Genomic DNA, 17,749 nt, shown 5'->3' on the forward strand with positions numbered 1-17,749 from the left:
CAGAGCCCTGGGCCTGATCTCCTTGAAGGCAGGGATGCATGGAACAAGACCAGGAGTGGGAGCAGCCTGTGTGAATTCTCAATCCCTGGGGGAAGGGGGAGGGCTGGGCCCCAGGGACAGCAGGGACTAGGTGGGGCTGGGTGCTAGAGAGCAGAGCCTGTTGGGCTGCATGCAGGGAGCTTGTGACTTCTGGGGTGGGCACAGGGCCTGGAGCAGGTATAAAGGGCTCTGGCATCATTGTGGTACTTCTTTCCTTGAGCCCACATTCACTGACCATTTGGGGTGTACCCAGCATCTGGCAGATCACCGGTCCTTCCAGGAGTACACCATCAGGTGGGAGAGACAGTGGACACAGACCGCTACTGTGCCCTGTGCCCCATTGTGGTACTTCTTTCCTTGAGCCCACATTCACTGACCATTTGGGGTGTACCCAGCATCTGGCAGATCACCAGTCCTTCCAGGAGTACACTATCAGGTGGGAGAGACAGTGGACACAGACCGCTACTGTGCCCTGTGCCCATTTTGCTGCTTCTCTGGGGCCCAGAAGGATGGATGCTGAGTTAGGAATCAGAACGCCTTCACTTGCTTAGACTCTGAGGAACAAATGAGATAATGTGGGTATAAAAACTCCTTGTAAAGCATTACCTTTGATGCCATCGGGCAATGAGAGAGAACTGGTTTCTCACCCTAGTTTTCAGGAGGCCTTCACATCTATGCTGCACACACACGCTATGGGACCAAGGATGAGGCCAGGCAGACCCCAGGGACAGCTGCTTTGGCACAGCCTGAGCGTCAGCAGTTCCTCCTGCCCTCACCACTAGGGTCACTCGCTACCTTCCACCTTCATGACTGCCCCCAGGGAAGTGGCTCTCTGAGCTGTGGCACTGACCTTGGGAGCCACCTTTGGAGGAAAGAAGGCTAGGCCTAGCCCTGATAAGACAGTCCTGCTTCCTGGCAAGGTTGCAGAATGGCCAGCTCTTTGCTTGTGTTTTCTTTGTGCCTGGCACAGGACTTAGGGTGATGGAGAAAAGGCCAGGATGGCAGGACAAATAGCCTCTGGAAGGAAACTTTCTAGCAGGAAAGGGAGGGGGACAGGGCAACAAGGACACCAGCATTGCCTTTCCAGAGGTGGCTGGGATTAGAGTCCTGGGATGCGGAGATGCCTGGAGAGCAGTGGGGTCTAGTCAGCATTAAGGGCTTAGACCTTTGTCTGGGGAGGTGGGCAGGAGGACCCTAGAGATGTGGCTGTGTGGTTCCCTGCTTCTCCCTATCTCTAAGAGCAGTCAGCTCTCCTCTCTTCCTGAGGTCCCGATGGATGGTCCCTCAACTCCTTCCTTCTGGATCCTTCCCCTCTTTCACAGGCAGCCCTCTCACCCACAGCCTGGGTGTTCAAGTGCTGTGAGAGCGGAGCTGTAGTCTGAGGGGTGGAGGAGAGGGGTTTACTGCATAGCAGGATAGACGAGAGACCTGGAAAAGAGCAGGTGGAAAGGGGAAAGCAGCCTCCAGTTGCTTCGTGGAGGGCTGGAGGGCAGCACCCACCTGGCTGGCCCAGGCCCACTTTCCTATCGCTCTCCTGCAGGTGTTAGAGCTGCGGCGGCCCATGGACTCACGGCTGGAGCACGTGGACTTTGAGTGCCTTTTTACCTGCCTCAGTGTGCGCCAGCTCATCCGAATCTTTGCCTCGCTGTTGCTGGAGCGCCGGGTCATTTTTGTGGCAGATAAGCTCAGGTAGGGCCCAGCCGGGCAAGGAAGAAGAGGGGAGGGGGAAGGCACGCCCACAAGCGAATCAGCAAGTGTTCAGGAGCCTAAGCACTTGCTGGCTGGTGCTGGAGTGGGGCTGTGCATAGGGAGATAAAGACTAAGTGGAAAGGTAGCACCCCATGTGGGTGAGGGAGAAGGGTTTGGGAGCACACAGATGGCGGGATTGAGAACCCTGTGGAGGGCTTGGCTTGAGGGAAGAGGGAGGGACATTTCTTCCTTTGCAACAGCCAAGACTGTGCAGATGGCGGTATATATACAGGGGAAAGGTTAAGAAATTGAGGTTTTTTGGCGGATGGTTGCATTTCTTCTGGAGGGGAAGGCAAAGCCATCTCAATGGGATGCTGAGTTTGAGGAAAGAGCCGCTGTGAGGAAGGGGCAAGAGCACTGACTGGGGACAGTGTGAGGAGTGCTGAGCCAGCCAGCGAGGGTCCTGTGGAGGGTGTCCTCTGGAGAAGGCGACTGCAGTGGTCCAGGGCTGGGCACTGGGAGGGCTGGGGAGAAGGATGCCATGGGGGCATTGAGGTGCAGAGAGGAGAGTGGGTGAGGAAGGCTGGCCAGCCCACACCAGGAAACAATGTGCAGGGCCTGGAGATGCCAGGGAAGTGGGGGAGCTGGTTTAGGAGGAGTAAGAAAAGAGCTGGGTGGGTCACAAGTCTTGGTCTGAAATGTTGGCATTTAGGACTTTAGAGGTAGAGGTGTCAAGGTCTGGTGGTGACCATGGGACGGGTGGCAGAAGTGATGGTCACTGGACCTGAGGCATTTTAGGAAGGAAGAAGTGAGAGCTCTCCTAGACAGCCAAGGTTGAAAAAAGAAAAAAGTTTTATGTCAGTGGTGGTTGGGGGGTGACACAGGCAAGGGACAGTGATATGGCTCCAATGAGTGGAGGAACACTAGGGCTTTTGGTTCTTATGCTGGTTTAGATAAAACGACACGGACACAGGTGGGGTCGGTTTTAAGGAGCGGAGAGTTTAATAGGCAAGAAGGAAAGAAGAAAGTACAGAGACAGAGGGAGGGAGGCTCCAAAGCCAAGAGAGGGAACCTCAAGTGCTGTGGACACCAGCCAGTTTTAGTAGGCTGGAGGAGGTGGTGTTTGATTTGCATAGGGCTTAGGGGATTGGTTTGACCTGGCATGTCACTCCTGTAGCCCCTGAAAAAGCTGGCCCTCCCATCCTCGCCTTTTAATATGCGAATATAGGGTGCCTGATGTTCTACACACGTGGGAATATGCGGGGCAGCCATGCTGCTAGGCACATGTGGGGGCAAGGGCAAGAAGACAACGGTGAGAATTGCCGTGTTGGGTGGACCCAATTTCTAATGGTCTGTATTTGCATATCAAAGGTTGCCTGCCTGGCTGTAAGAGCTAGGGCTTGCTTTCTAGACAAGAAACGTTTTTGAGCTGCTTTAAAAGAAATGAAGCGCGGTGGCTCATGCCTGTAATCCCAGCACTTTGGGAGGCCGAGGCTGGCAGATCACAAGGTCAAGAGATTGAGACTATCCTGGCCAACATGGTGAAACCCGGTATTAGCTGGGTGTGATGGCGGACGCCTGTAGTCCCAGCTATTCAGGAGGCTGAGGCAGGAGAATCGCTTGAATCTGGGAGGTGGAGGCTGCAGTGAGCGGAGATTGTGCCACTGTATTCCAGCCTGGGAGTGAGACTCCGTCTCAAAATAAGTAAATAAATAAAAAATTAAAAATTAAAAAGAAACAAAAACTTTTCCTCTCTGTGTAAAATAATTTAGTAACTCCTACAACAACAGGATGGGTTATCGGCAACATGTTACGTATTGTTTTGGTCAAAGAATCCATCCCAAGTAGTGGCTTCTCTAGAGTGGTCATTTGGACATTGATTAAGCCACCTTAATGTCAGGTGCTCAGAGGAGGGCAGTGAAGGCAAATCCCCCTTCTGGTTTGCCCTCCAATAAGTCCTGAATCCCTGGGATATTCCCTTCCATATATATGAGGGAGCAGTTGAGAGGAGCCTGAGAAATGAACTCCCGATTGCCCTCACAGGGACAGGAACCCAGGCCCACCCTCAGCCCAGGAGAAGCAAGGAGGAAGAAAAACCAGAGCTACTGACTTTTCCATAGAGTGCCAGGGTTTAGAAAGGAAAACTGCCCCTCACTTGTTCCCATCACAGCCTCAGTGCTTCTGTGTCTCACAGTTCTAGGTATTTTGTGGGCCCATCAGGCCCCTGTGAAGAAATTTAGCCCAACAGCTGGAATGAGCTAGGTACAGCAGCTCAAAGAGGCCCCTCCTGTGTGCCAGCCATGGTCATTGTCAGCCAACAAAGCCCCTGACTGCCCGGCTTTGGTGCCCTGGCCTGGCCTTAGTGGCCCTTAGAGAGCCTGGACCATGTTTCTTTTCCTGAAGGTTCTACCCTCTTAATGCATGGCTGAGCCTCTTCTTTGCCACCCCGCCCCTTAGCCCAGCTCCCATGGGGCTGTGAATACAGCTATTGTTTCCTGTGGTTGCAGCTGCCTCTGAGCACATTCCAGGACCATTCTGGGAGGGACAATCCCAAGGTCTTGTTCTTGGCCTGGCCGGGTATTCAAGTTCTGCCAATTTGGGGTCTTGGAAAAGATGTCCTTCCTGTTCTGCCTGGGGTCTGCCTCCGGCTGGAGAGGGGAGGGGTAGGTCCAGCCAGCTCATGTTCCATTGATGATGATTTAGGTTTTCCACAAGTTCTTTGTCCCTCTTGCCTAGTTCTGATGTGGGGTGGGAGAGGGTACCCAGGATCTGCATTCACTGGCCCTAGGGGTTTACAAAACCTCCTGCCTCCTCAGCCACGGGCCCAGTAATGTGCCCCCCAAACCCAAGACAGCCCTTTTCCAGATCTTTGTCAGATGACTGTCCTGCGGGATGCTGCATACCTTCCTGGCTGTTTGTAAGTGCATTTCCCTGAGAGTAGCACTGTTGTCCCTGAGGCGCTACGCAGTGGGAAAGTGGGGGCTTCACCAGTCTGCAGGGTCCCTGAGCCCCATTAGCATTTTTGTTGCACTGGGATGTTTATGATCAAAGGCTGTCCTGAGCCTCCAGTGAACTCTAAGGTCCTGGGCCTGGGCTCAGGTGCTCTGTCTCTGTCTGCCCATCAGTACCCTCTCCAGCTGCTCCCACGCGGTGGTGGCCTTGCTCTACCCCTTCTCCTGGCAGCACACCTTCATTCCTGTCCTCCCGGCCTCCATGATTGACATCGTCTGCTGTCCCACCCCCTTCCTGGTTGGCCTGCTCTCCAGCTCCCTCCCCAAACTGAAGGAGCTGCCTGTGGAGGAGGTGGGCCATGGGGTGAACCAGCTGGGGGGAAGGGTGGAAGGGGAAGCAGGTGCTGGGATCTTACTTGTGGCCCCTCGGCCTCTTTACCAGGCTCTTATCCTTTCTCCCTGGGAGGTCTATCCCCGGCTGGAGTTCTTCCTGTTATCTGACCCTGGGAACCTGGGAGGTCTGGAGGCCTGGCAGAGGGCACTGTGGGACTCATGCCTTGAGCCACTCTGCTAATGACTCCTTTTCTCAGGCGCTGATGGTGAATCTGGGATCTGACCGATTCATCCGACAGGTAAGAGGGTGGGTGCTTGCTAGAGTCAGGCTCCTGAGCACCCTGCACCATCACACACACTACTCAACTTTCACAATCTGTTTGTTGAGCTCTCTGGGTTCCATACTTACTCACAGACTAGTCAAAGGTGGGGAGAAGCTAGTCTTGGAATCTTTGACCTCAGCAGGGTCTGCCTTTCCAGTGGCATCATCAGCTTCTGGAAGGCAGTGTGGGAACCTGAAGAACACGGCCTGGGAGTCCACAGACTTGACCGCTGGACTTTGCCCGCTTTGAGCCACATGGTCTTAGGCCTCTAAATTCCTCTGAGCTCTAAAGCAGAGGTGGTGACAACATCCGCCTTGAAATGTTGCTGGGGGTTACACAAATATAGATTGTTGTGTAACGTACAGGTTTGCAATCATTGTTGTCAACTACAAAAAACCTTTGTTAGTCGTGGAAATCCTCCTGACTCTCTACCAAGGAGCACAACCCAGTGCCTCCCCTATAGAAATGTACTTACTGTCTGTTACACACCAGTGATGTAGCTGAGGACTCCCTGGGTACCAGGCATAGTGATATGGACACAGAAACAGAGTGTAGAGACTGAAACAACAGTCTAACTTCATTCCTGAGACACAGGCTGGCCACGGTCTCCCTGCCCCAAGCCAACTGTGCCTCCTACCTAGAGCTGAAGATGGAGGAATTGGGGAGACCTAATCAGGAACCCCTGGCTAGTCCTGGTCACAAAGGCCACTGGCTCTACCACTTTTTTTTTTTTTTTCTTTTTTGAGACAGGGTCTCACGGTCATCCAGGCTGGTGTGCAGTGGTACAATCATGACACTGCAGCCTCGACCTCCCTGGGCTCAGGTGATCCTCCCCACGTCAGCCTCCTAAGTAGCTGGGAGTACAGGTGCATGCTACCATACTTGACTAATTGTTTTTTGTGTGTGTGTTTTACAGATAGAGGGACCTGCTAAATTGCCCAGGCTCAGGCTGGTCTCGAACACCCTCCTAGGCTCAAGTGATCCTCCCACTCAGCCTCCCAAAGTGTTGGGATTACTGGCATGAGCCACTGTGCCTGGCCCTCTACTACTTTTAATCTCTGTAATCTTGGGCAAGTTTCCTAACCTTTCTGTGCTCCAGTTCCTCATCTTAAAATGAGGTTGATGATAGTTATGAGGGTTATTGGGAGAGATAAATGAGATTATCTACTCAAGCTCTTCTAACAGGTCTTAGCACATAGTAAGAGCTCAGCGTCAGCTATGATTGTCACTGCTTTCTTTCTCCTACAGATGGACGACGAGGACACACTGTTACCTAGGAAGTTACAGGCAGCTCTGGAGCAGGCTCTGGAGAGGAAGAATGAGCTGATCTCCCAGGACTCCGACAGTGACTCCGACGATGGTGAGGATAGTGCCCGGGCATGGTCAGCTCTGCTCCAGGCTCCCTCTGCTCTGGGTCAGGGCCCCATAGGGCCAGAACTCTGCCTCTGCGCATCAAACCCTTTCTGGCTGATGAGGACCTTGGTCTCACTCTAGCGTCTTTTCTACCCCAGGTGGTTTGGGAAGGAAAACCCAAAGACATGTGGCAACCCCAAAGATACTTTCTGCTGACAGAAAACTAATTATTCCTCCCTCTCAGGCCTTACCTCAAGCCATTGCAGGAGATGAAAGGAACTTCCTCTTCCTTGGAAGCCAGAAAAATCACTTAGGGTGAGGGATATGACAAAAGTGGTGCTCTGGTTTCTACTTTAATTCATCCAGCAATTATGTTTCAACTTCCATGTTCAGAACATAGTTTCTGGCCTTCGGCAGCTTGTAGGCTAGTTACAAGGCCACAGGCACAAGAGAGAAAGCTTCCAGAGGCTGGGCGCAGTGGCTCACGCCTGTAATCCCAGCACTTTGGGAGGCCGAGGCGGGTGGATCACCTGAGGTCAGGAGTTCGAGACCAGCCTGGCTAACATGGTGAAACCCCATCTCTACTAAAAATAGAAAAATTAGCTGGGCGTGGTGGTGTGCACCTGTAATCCCAGCTACTTGGGAGGCTGAGGCAAGAGAATTGCTTGAACCTGGGAGGTGGAGGTTGCAGTGAGCTGAGATGGCACCATTGCACTCTAACTTGGGCAACAAGAGTGCAACTCAGTCTCAAAAAGAGCTTCCAGAACAGAAGAGTGGTACTGGCTGGAAGTCTTGTTGGGGAGAGGAAGACTACACCAGGTGAAGATTTGAGGAAGGCTTTGCAGGCTCTTGACCTGAACCTCAAAGATTTTCTTTTCCCTTCCAGAATGTAATACCCTCAATGGGTTGGTGTCGGAGGTGTTTATCCGGTTCTTTGTGGAGACCGTTGGGCACTACTCCCTCTTTCTGACACAGAGTGAGAAGGGAGAGAGAGCCTTTCAGCGAGAGGCCTTCCGCAAATCTGTGGCCTCTAAAAGCATCCGCCGCTTTCTTGAGGTTTTTATGGAGTCTCAGATGTTTGCTGGCTTCATCCAAGACAGGGAGCTAAGAAAGTGTCGGGCAAAGGGTAAGGCTTGTTTATCAGCTCTCTTCTCTCTCTTTCACCCACAGCAGGGCTGAAGAACCAGGCACTATGATGGAAGCTCTTGGACATCAAGCTAGGGCCAGGCCTCTTAACATCCCTTTACTTCTGTTAGAAACTTCCAAGGGAGCATTCTCTTCCTCCTGTCCCAGTAAATGCCTTCACAAGGCTGTGCACAGGCTGAGCCACATAGCTAGAGATGGGACTCATCTCCGCCTAGGAGCAGCATGCTATTGGTTGCCCACCCCCTACTCAAAGAGGAGGATAGAAGAAAGCCCTTCTATCCAGAGAAAAGGAATAGACTGAGCAATTTTGGGGGTTCTGAGAACCCAGGGGTTGGGAATTCCTTTAGAGAGCACTGGGCCAGCTGTTGTAGGTTGGTGGCAGTCTTCACTGAAGGCAGATGGTTATCTCGCTTTTTGCTATTTCATCAGCTCATTCTAGGACTCTTTCATCTCATCACAATCTTTCTCTCTAACCTCAGGGTTAGTACTTCTTCTGTCCTCTTAATACTATCCATTTAGTATAACAACCTTTTTGGAAAAACATGGTAGAATTGTCTGAAGGAAGCCAGAGATGTCCACTTGGGGCACCTCTGAACTGAGAAGCAGCCTCCTCGCCCTAGTGCAGCTTGGGAATGTGCATGGGGAGGCAGGGTGGCAGCAGCGAACCCCAGCAAGATGTCGCTAATGATTGCTTTGATGAGCCAGTCTGAATTCTAGTAAGATGCTCCTGCAAATTATCATCCCAGATGCTTGCTTTCTCGTTTTTTGGCATCTGTGCTCCATGGTTCCCTTCATGTAGGCCTCTCCTTCCCTTTCCTTCCTCCAATGACTATTCTCTTCCCTGTGCCTGTTTCTCTTACCCAGGTCTTTTTGAGCAGCGAGTGGAACAGTACTTAGAAGAACTCCCAGACACTGAGCAGAGTGGAATGAATAAGTTTCTCCGAGGTTTGGGTAAGTAGCCTTGTTAATGATGAGATAGATGTTCAGCAAGAAGGAAGGGGCTGGGGGGTTTGTGCCCCCAAATACTCTAAATCAATGTCCACATGTGTTATACTGGGGCTGTAGACAGAACAGGATGTAGACATCCCATAGTGATGAGAAGGCTCTCAGCCAGAATTCCAAGGGCATTCTGCACAGTAATAGTCCTTCAGTATCTGTGGGGGATTGGTTCCAGGATACCCAAAGATACCAAAATCCACAGATGCTCAAGTCCCTTCTATAAAATGGCTTAGTATTTGGGTATAACCTGTGCACATCCTCCCATATACTTTAGATCATCTTTAGATTACTTATAATACCTAACACAATGTAAACTGTGTTATTTTATTTATTTGACATTTTATTTTAGAGGCAAGGTCTGGCTCTGTCACTCAAGCTGGAGTGCAGTGGTGTAATCCTAGCTCACTGCAGCTTCAAACTCCTGGACTCATGTGATCCTCCCTCCTCCACCTCCTGAGTAGCTGGGACTACAGGTGTATGCCATTACGCCTGGCTATTTTTAAAATTTGTTTTGTAGAGATGAGGTCTTGCTATGTTGCCTAGGCTGGTCTCAAACTCCTGGGCTCAAGTAATACTCCCATATTGACCTCCCAAAGTGTTGGGATTACAGGCGTTAGCCAGTGCACCCAGCTGTAAATAGATATTATACTGTATTGTTTAGGGAATAATGACGAGAAAAAAAAAGTCTATATATATATTCAGTACAGACACCACCATTCATTTTTTCCCCCAAATATCTTTGATCTCCAGTTGGTTGAATCTATAAACATGGAACCCATGAACGCAGGACTCATGGATACGGAGGGCAGGCTGTATTTACCATATTGCATTACAAAGAGGAATCCCAGGTTCCCACATACATCAGGTCTTTCTGTGTGCACTCCATCCTGAATGAATATGAAGGCCATTAGAGCCAGTGAGCTTTCCTCTAGACCCTAACAGGTCTGCAGACACAACAGTGCGAGTGCCCTTCCTGCAAAATGCTCCCCTCCCTGCAGGGTGCTCAGCCTGTCAGATCAGAGAATCAGAGCATGTTTCTGTTTAAAGAGAAATTGAGACCAAAGAGGTTAAGTGGCTTGCCTAAAACCACACAGCGATTAATAGCAGTGCCCTAATTAGAGCTCTCACGTGTTTTCCCTACCCTGGATCAGATCACAGCTATAATCCAGTCTCCTAATCCTCTTCCTCTCCCACTGAGAGGGTTATGGCTACAAGGAGGAGAGGGAGTGGAGGTTGGAAGGGATAACACTGAACATTCTCTCTCTTGTCCTCTCTGGCCCACAGGCAACAAAATGAAGTTCCTCCACAAGAAGAATTAAGCCCCCTTCTCAGTAGCAGAGTCCAGTGCCTTGCAGAGCCTGAAGCCTGGGGAGAAGGCCCAGCCTGGGACCCTCTGGGCTGCTGTGGCTCCTCTGCTCCCACAGATCCCATCCTCTAAGCCAGCCCACCTCTGCCTTCATCATATCCCGGGATACTGTTTGTAAATAATCTGCTGTAAGCTTTCTTAACTGTTTTTGTAACATGCAAAGAGAATATGGTAAATATTTGTATATTCCCAAGGGGCCGGGTGCTTTCCTGTCCTGCTAGAGCATGGATGAAGTTTTGCTGGGTGCTCGTGACTGGCCAGTTTTGTGCAGCTGACTGTCTCAGCCAAACCACTGATCTTCCCCGGAGGCCTTTGGCCTGCCTGCCTGCCTGCCTGAGGCCCCTGCTGCCAGTCTCAGGCCCTGGAGAGCAGATGCTGTCTTGTTATGTACAGGAGGACCTTTTAAAAAAACTTAAGAGTTTCTATTTTTTCCTGGTAGTCCCCATACCCATACCCTCTGTTTTTGAAAGGCAAAGGCCAATCAGCATGGCACCAGGGTCTTAGGCCTAGTCCTCTCATTCCCCCCAGCCTCTGAGATGGTCAGTGTGTCATGGGAAGCCCACCCCCAGCTCTGCCAGTGCTCTCTGGGCCTGGCTCCCAGTCAGTGGTGGCCACAATGCGGTACAGGGCATTCCTCCTTCCCATCTACGGGTGTTCTCAATAAACAGTGTACAGTTGTTTGGGCCCAGAGCCTCATGTGTTCCTTGGCTTTGTTATCTAGAGTTCTCTCTCCTGGGAGTGGGCTGGGACTGGCCAGTCAGGGATGAAACATCATCACACAGGGAACTGAGTACTAGATTAAGGGGTTAGCTTTAGTGTGAGTCACTGACCTCCCCTAAAATGGAGATCTCCAGCCTAAGTTGCATGACTGGTCTTTTTTTTTTTTTTTTTTTTTTTAAGACAGAGTCTCGCTCTGTCGCCCAGGCTGGAGTGCAGTGGCTGGATCTCAGCTCACTGCAAGCTCCGCCTCCCGGGTTCACGCCATTCTCCTGCCTCTGCCTCCCGAGTAGCTGGGACTACAGGCGCCCGCCATCTCGCCCGGCTAGTTTTTTGTATTTTTTAGTAGAGACGGGATTTCACCATGTTAGCCAGGATGGTCTCGATCTCCTGACCTCGTGATCCGCCCGTCTCGGCCTCCCAAAGTGCTGGGATTACAGGCTTGAGCCACCGCACCCGGCCATGACTGGTCTTAAGAGTTAGAAGATACCCAGTCATTGCAGTAGTTCGGCTTCCCTCAAGTGTTCAGCCTGTGCTTAAGTGTTTCCAGTGATGGAAAGAATGCTCTTTGCCCGTTGGCCCCATTATTAGGTAAATCTTAACATTTTCCTCTTCAGCCTGAAGCCCCTAAGATATCATTTGAGTGTCCTGACATTGGTGGAGTGAAGCACAGCTAATGCCAACCCAGGGTTGGGCATAGCCCTGACCCACTCCCTGTGACTCTTCCATGTCACTCTGCGAATCATTTTTCCACTGGAACCCTAGGTTTTTATACAGAAAGTACTGCTACATTCCACAGAAGAGGAAGGAGAGAAACAAGGTGGGAAATAAGGATGGTTTAGGCTTTTCACCCACCAAGGCCTTGGGAGAGCAGAGACTTTGCAAACTCCCAAGTGAGGCATTAAGCTGCAACCACTTTCCTTGGTATTGTGTTTGGGTCTGACAGGATTTGAACCATGAGTAAAGTTTTCCTGTCCTTCCACCCTTGTTGAGAGATGATCCCATCCTAAGTTTCCTTCCCCTCTTCCCTCTCCCCATCTCCACTGAGGCCTGCGCAGGCCTCAACCTGTCCATGGTTTGGGCCTGCTGTCAGCCTCACAGAATAAAGTGGAGGGTTTGTCTTCTGGGAAGGAAGGCAAAGTCATTTTCTGGCTCTGCCATTTGCCAGGACTAGTACAGGGATTGAAGCCTCGCGAGTCTTCAGTTCGGATCAAGAGAAAAGATGGATTACAACCAGAAGACTCAGAGTGGGATGTAGTTCCCTCCAGAACTCGTCGCTCTTAACTCAGCCTGGGCTTTAGGATAGTCACAGAGGCAGATTCCTTAATAAGAAAAATACAGGCCGGGCGCGGTGGTTCATGCCTGTAATCCTAGCACTTTGAGAGGCCGAGGTGGGTGGATCACGAGGTCAGGAGTTCAAGACCAGCCTGGCCAACATGGTGAAGCCTCATCTCTACTAGAGATACAAAAAATTTGCCGGGTATGGTGGTGCACGCCTGTGATCCCAGCTACTGGGAGACTGAGGCAGGAGAATCACTTGAACCCAGGAGGCAGAGGTTGCAGTGAGCCGAGATCGTGCCATTGTACTCCAGCCTGGGAGCAGGACGAGACTGTCTCAAAAAAAAAAAAAAAAAGAAAAGAAAAATACAGATTTAATTCCTAAAAGGTACATGCGCTCTCTCTCTTTCCCTTCCTCCCCCATTCTCCTCCACCCTTCCTTTTCAGCATGGCTCCAAAGAACCTTTAGACATGCGATCAGATCACAAGATGTGTATGTGTAAAATTTTTTTTTAAAATTTGCATTAATGGGGTCTCACTGTGTTGCCCAGGCTAGTCTCAAACTCCCGGGCTCAAACAGTCCTCCTGAAGTGCTGGGATTACAGGCATGAGCCACCACATCCGGCCTTATTCATAAATTTTGCCACTTTTACATATCTTTAAAATACAGTATGTCCTTGCGTGAATACCAGAGCGGTATGTCTACCCGCTACTGTGGCTGCAGCTCTGGTCCCAATCCAGAAAATCATTACTTGCATATAATGGCTTAGAATAGGCTGCAAGGGCCCATAGAGTGATTGCCATAGCCAAGGCACAGGAGCCTTATGGGGAGAGGAGGGTGTGGACAGTGGGCCTGGCTTGGGGTTTACAAAAAGTATTCAGGGCTTCTTTCCACGTTCTTTCACATGATCTCAGGGCTTCTTTCCACGTTCTTTCACATGATCTCTGGACCTCTAAACCAATGATTTTCAACCCTATCAGATCCAACAGTTTAGTTTTAATAGCAAATACTTTAATTCCCTCCACTACCCTGAAATGAAATTCAAAAATAAGCTACCGAAATATACCTTAACTGTAATATAAAAGGGCAGATATAAAACAAATATTTTGTTATAATATTTAAATATGTAACTGCTTGTGTACAACTGTACTAGAAAAGATAATCACATGCCTACACTGTACACAGAATTACTGTGAATGCAACAGCTACCTATGCAGATGGAGAAAAGTGTTGTATCAGCAACTCAGATCCTACTGAGTAGTTATTGGTGAGTTTTCTGAAATGAACAATTTTTGGGAATGTTCTGAACAAAAGTATGAACTTCCCCTGATTTAAACAGTAGTTAGAATACTAGGAAACTGAGAATTATATGAAAACTGCAAAAACAAAAAACAAACCAACTTTTGGAGTTATATGTAAATGAAGTCAAATTGTAAGTTAGATTTTTCTTTGTTGTGTAGGACCAGCTCATCCATTCCAAGATATTTAGCATCCCTGGTCACTTCCCCTCCATGACTGTGACAACAAAAATGCCCCAATGTGGCCAGGTGTGGTGGCTCATGCCTACAATCCCAGCACGTTGGGAGGCCAAGGCAGGAGGATCATTTGAGCTCAGAAGTTTGAGACCAGCCTGGGCAACATAGTAAAGACCCCACTTCTATTAATTAAAACAAACAAACAAAAAAACCCCACTGTTTCCAAAACACTCCTGTAAAAGATATTGTGGCCACTGAGAGCAAGTGTCCTTAAACAGTGGCTTTCTGACAATACTGGGGCAATTGCTCAGGGATAACAGTGCTATCTCCTCTACCAGGGAAGTCCCCTCACCTGTAGGAGTGTCAGCTCTCCTCTATTCTGCAATTAAGTTAGTTCTTTTAATGCAGGCTGCTTCATTACACTGTTCTAAATGCTCTGATAAACTGTAGTCTTGAAATAAGTATTCTGGGCTTTTTAAAAAGCACTATTTTGAAGAATTGCCCTTAAACAGTATTAGTCAAACTCTGGTTCACATTGGAATCTGTGGAATTAGGGCCCATCTTAGTCCATTTTGTGTTGCTATAACAGAATACCTGGAACTGGGTAATTGATAAAGAAAAAGATTTATTTGGCTTATGATTCTGATGGCTGAAAAGTTAAAGATTGGGCAGCTGTACTTGAGGGGGGCCTCAGGCTGTTTCAACTCACAGCAGAAAGCAGAAGGGGGGCTGGGCATGTGCAAAGAGATCGGGTAGGGGTAGTAAGAGAGGAAGCAAGAGAAACTGAGGAAGCCAGACGCCTTTTAAACAACCTGCTTTTCATTCCCAGCAGAGTGAGAACTCACTCAGCCCCACAGGAGAACATTAATCTATTTGTGAGAGATCTACCTCCATGATCTAAACACCTCCCGATAGGCTCCACCTTCCAACACTGCCCATACCGGGGGCCAAATTTAAAACCACATCCAAATCATAGCACGACCCAAGAAAATAAGTGTGATTACAGTTACAGCTCAAATTTTTGTTAAAACATCTTTTCACCTGTACACTTATAACCCACTTTGTACCCAAAATGACTTACAGGGATACACAAACTAGGTTATTTGAAACAACGTAAAGTGGGAATGAGAGGAAAATAAAAATTGGGATGTAAAATAGAGCCAGGAACTAAATATACACTTTAACCTACATTCTTGCTAGGGGCGCTAAACAAAATACGTTTCTAGAGCCAGATGATGTGGTGTGCATTCCAAAACAAATGTATTTGCCTGTGGAGGTGGGGGTGTAATTTAAAAGGCCATGAAAACTCTCGAAAGAGAAAATACTACTTTTCAGCACTGGCAAGTTCTGGTATATATATATTTTTTTCTCAAGATATTTTTCTCCATTTATATTGCCTCTCAATATGAAAATATGCATTGGGTTGAACAAAAAACAAACTGCACCAAAACATACTTCGTCTCCCTCATTTCCCTAAACTCCCAAGAGGAAATTCCTTTTGTTTCCAGAACATTTCCATCCGTGTACAAGCACTTTCTTTTTTAGCCCAAAGTGCCCTTGAACATGGCTGACGCTCATTACCTTTTAGACAATTGAGACAAATTCTGGAGATTCTCATTTTGAAGATTTACGTAAAGGCCACGCCTCCTGTTCTTAAACGCACCCTAAACGGTGCTGGAAGTGCGGCGGGGTTAGCCATTCCTCCGCTTGGAAGGGGACCCACGGCCGCCCAGGGGCCAGGGGTGGAGCTGAACATCCCGCCTTTCCAGGGGAGCTATCTGCACTCGCTCACCGCTGGCCCGCGCCACCCTTACCGGAAGTGGCCAAGCGAGGCCGGTCTCCGCCGTGCTTCTTCCGGCCTGCGACGCGGGGGAGTCTTCATCTCCGGAAGTAGAAGCTAGTCACCGGAAGTGGTTCTCAGGGTCCAACCTGAGACCCAAGCTCCGGTCTGTGTTGTGAGGACGCCACTGCGGTTGGGTCGTGCTGACTGATGAAAGCAGCCGATGGAGCCACCAGGCGGGCGCTGCAGAGCTTCCGCCTGCGCTTCCGACTTGCAGTCCGTCCCTGGGCTGTCTGCTCTTGGGCTAGTTAGCCGCTAAGTAGGGTCTAGTAGTATATTTAATTGAAAGCTCGCCTGATTTAGCTCTCCTAGACGAGCACTGCTTGTACAAATTATGTGGCAGACATTTGTCATAAAATCAAGTTGCACCTGCAGCTCCCAAGTTTGAATGCAACTATATTTAAGGCATATATACATTAGACCAGAAATTGTATCCTTTGCAATTCAGGCTTTAGCCAGCCACTAGAGATCGCCAGTGTGAGCCTCTATGAACACAGCAGGCTATTCAAAGCTCGGCAGTCATGAAAATATTTTAGTAAATGTGGGTTCGAGAAAGCACTGGAATCGGTGGACTTAGGGTTCAAAACTTTTCATCTGTTCCTCATCACATAAAACTAAGTTTTTAGAAGTTACTAGCTGTAGTTTCTGGTGAGTGAACAAGCCAGCAATGGTATCAATTTCTTTCCCAGGCCAGGGGATCGGATGGCCTAACAATGAACTCCTGGGGAAGGTAGCCATTAAGGGACTAGCGATCCTTTCCCCCAAACTCTACTTCCTTCCATGTCTCATCGTTTTGTGATAGGCCCACTACAATTCAGTCTCCCAAGTCCTGTCCATTATGTCGTCTGAATCGTACCTTTCCACACTCACTCCCATTTTCTTGGTTCTGCCTTCAGCCTCCCATTGTAGCTGTCCTTTACAGCCCAGCCAGAGTAATCTTTCTCTCCACCATAGCACTTCGCGTTTGCCTAACTTTCCCAAACCAGTTTCCCGAACCAGTATTCCCTCTGCTTGGACCAATTTCCCACTGACAATCACATGAAGGCCAACTGACTCCATCTGCTCCTATAATAGTTCGCACTTAAGTTACTAAGTCAAACACAAAAATTAAGTGCATGGCTTCCATTTTAATCTATACAATCCTCAGGTAGGCACTTTTACTTAAATTTTAAAGATGAGGAAATTGGGACTAAAAGTCACAGAGGTATTGGGTGGAGACTAAATATTTAGTTTTTAATTCATCATTAACTACTGGCCACTTATTGTGGGATCCTTGAATTCAGGTTCCATATTAAAAGTCCTCTATGGGCTCTAATGGAGAACCCTTACGTTTTTTTTGAGACTGAGTTTCACTCTTGTTGCCCAGGCTAGAGTACAATGGCACGATCTCGGCTCACCGTGACCTAACGCCTCCTGGGTTCAAGAGATTCTCCTGGCTTAGCCTCCCAAGTAGCTGGGATTACAGGCATGTGGCACCACGCCCGGCTAATTTTGTCTTTAGTAGAGACAAGGTTTCTCCAGGTTGGTCAGGCTGGGACTCTAACCTCCTCCAGCACAACAGAAGATACAAGCCAAATGATACATTTGCTTAAAATTGTCCAGCTGAATCAAGGTTTCACTACTGCTGGTAATTCTATCCTATTCTTATGTAAGCCAATTCAGTGTTTCTCTGTGCCTTGTATTTGATCCCCAACATCCTCTAAAGGTTGTCCTGACAGATATGTCCCATAGACAACCATGGTTCTCGACTTACGCATGTTATGACCCCACAGGAAACCTCCACTAACTAAAACCCAGGAGTCTAAGTGCCGTCTTATTTATTTGCCTAATTTTAGACTGCGTTATTTTGGGTCAAAGAAAGTTCAAAATTGCAGGAAGAACCATAAAACTGTAGCAAATTATAATTTACCCTAAGATCTACGAGGATCTTATTTGTAAACATGCATTGGTCACCATAAGTTTTCCAACAGCAAGAGACAAAAATCCTAGAAAAACTTATTTCAATTTCTGGTCTTCAGGATTTCCAAATTTTCTCGATACATTTCAGACTAGAAGAAAAATTAACAATTTCAAACCCACTTTGACATACAGAAAAGCCCTGGCATATTGAAATTGCAGATTGCTGGACCCCCATCTCCAGACTTTTGATTCATCACATTCTAGACGTAACAAGAATTTCGATCAAGATTAAGGAGCCATGGCCGGGTGTGGTGGCTCACACCTATAATCCCGTAACTTT

At 48.8% G+C, this 17,749-nt stretch overlaps 1 protein-coding gene across 12 annotated transcripts in view; it reads left to right on the top strand.

Moving 5' to 3' along the window:
• Positions 1–10,889, top strand: part of DENND2B (DENN domain containing 2B) — a 184,667-nt gene extending 173,778 nt beyond the window's left edge. For 5 of the 12 annotated variants that reach the window (XM_033206354.1, XM_033206353.1, XM_033206352.1 and 2 more), the window contains 7 exons: positions 1,580–1,728; positions 4,854–5,031; positions 5,270–5,311; positions 6,584–6,695; positions 7,575–7,814; positions 8,699–8,785; positions 10,118–10,884. In XM_033206354.1, the coding sequence (XP_033062245.1) occupies positions 1,580–1,728; positions 4,854–5,031; positions 5,270–5,311; positions 6,584–6,695; positions 7,575–7,814; positions 8,699–8,785; positions 10,118–10,152 (843 nt within the window). In that variant the 3' untranslated portion in view covers positions 10,153–10,884. Of the gene's footprint in view, positions 1–1,579; positions 1,729–3,099; positions 3,194–4,827; positions 5,032–5,269; positions 5,312–6,583; positions 6,696–6,932; positions 7,004–7,574; positions 7,815–8,698; positions 8,786–10,117 lie in introns of those variants that run through there. The other 7 variants (XM_033206351.1, XM_033206348.1, XR_004436004.1 and 4 more) reach the window with 6 other exon arrangements.
• Positions 10,890–17,749: the final 6,860 nt, after the last annotated feature.

Source organism: Trachypithecus francoisi, unplaced genomic scaffold (genome assembly GCF_009764315.1).
Source record: "Trachypithecus francoisi isolate TF-2019V2 unplaced genomic scaffold, Tfra_2.0 Lachesis_group8, whole genome shotgun sequence".
In the NCBI taxonomy this organism is placed as follows: domain Eukaryota; kingdom Metazoa; phylum Chordata; class Mammalia; order Primates; family Cercopithecidae; genus Trachypithecus; species Trachypithecus francoisi.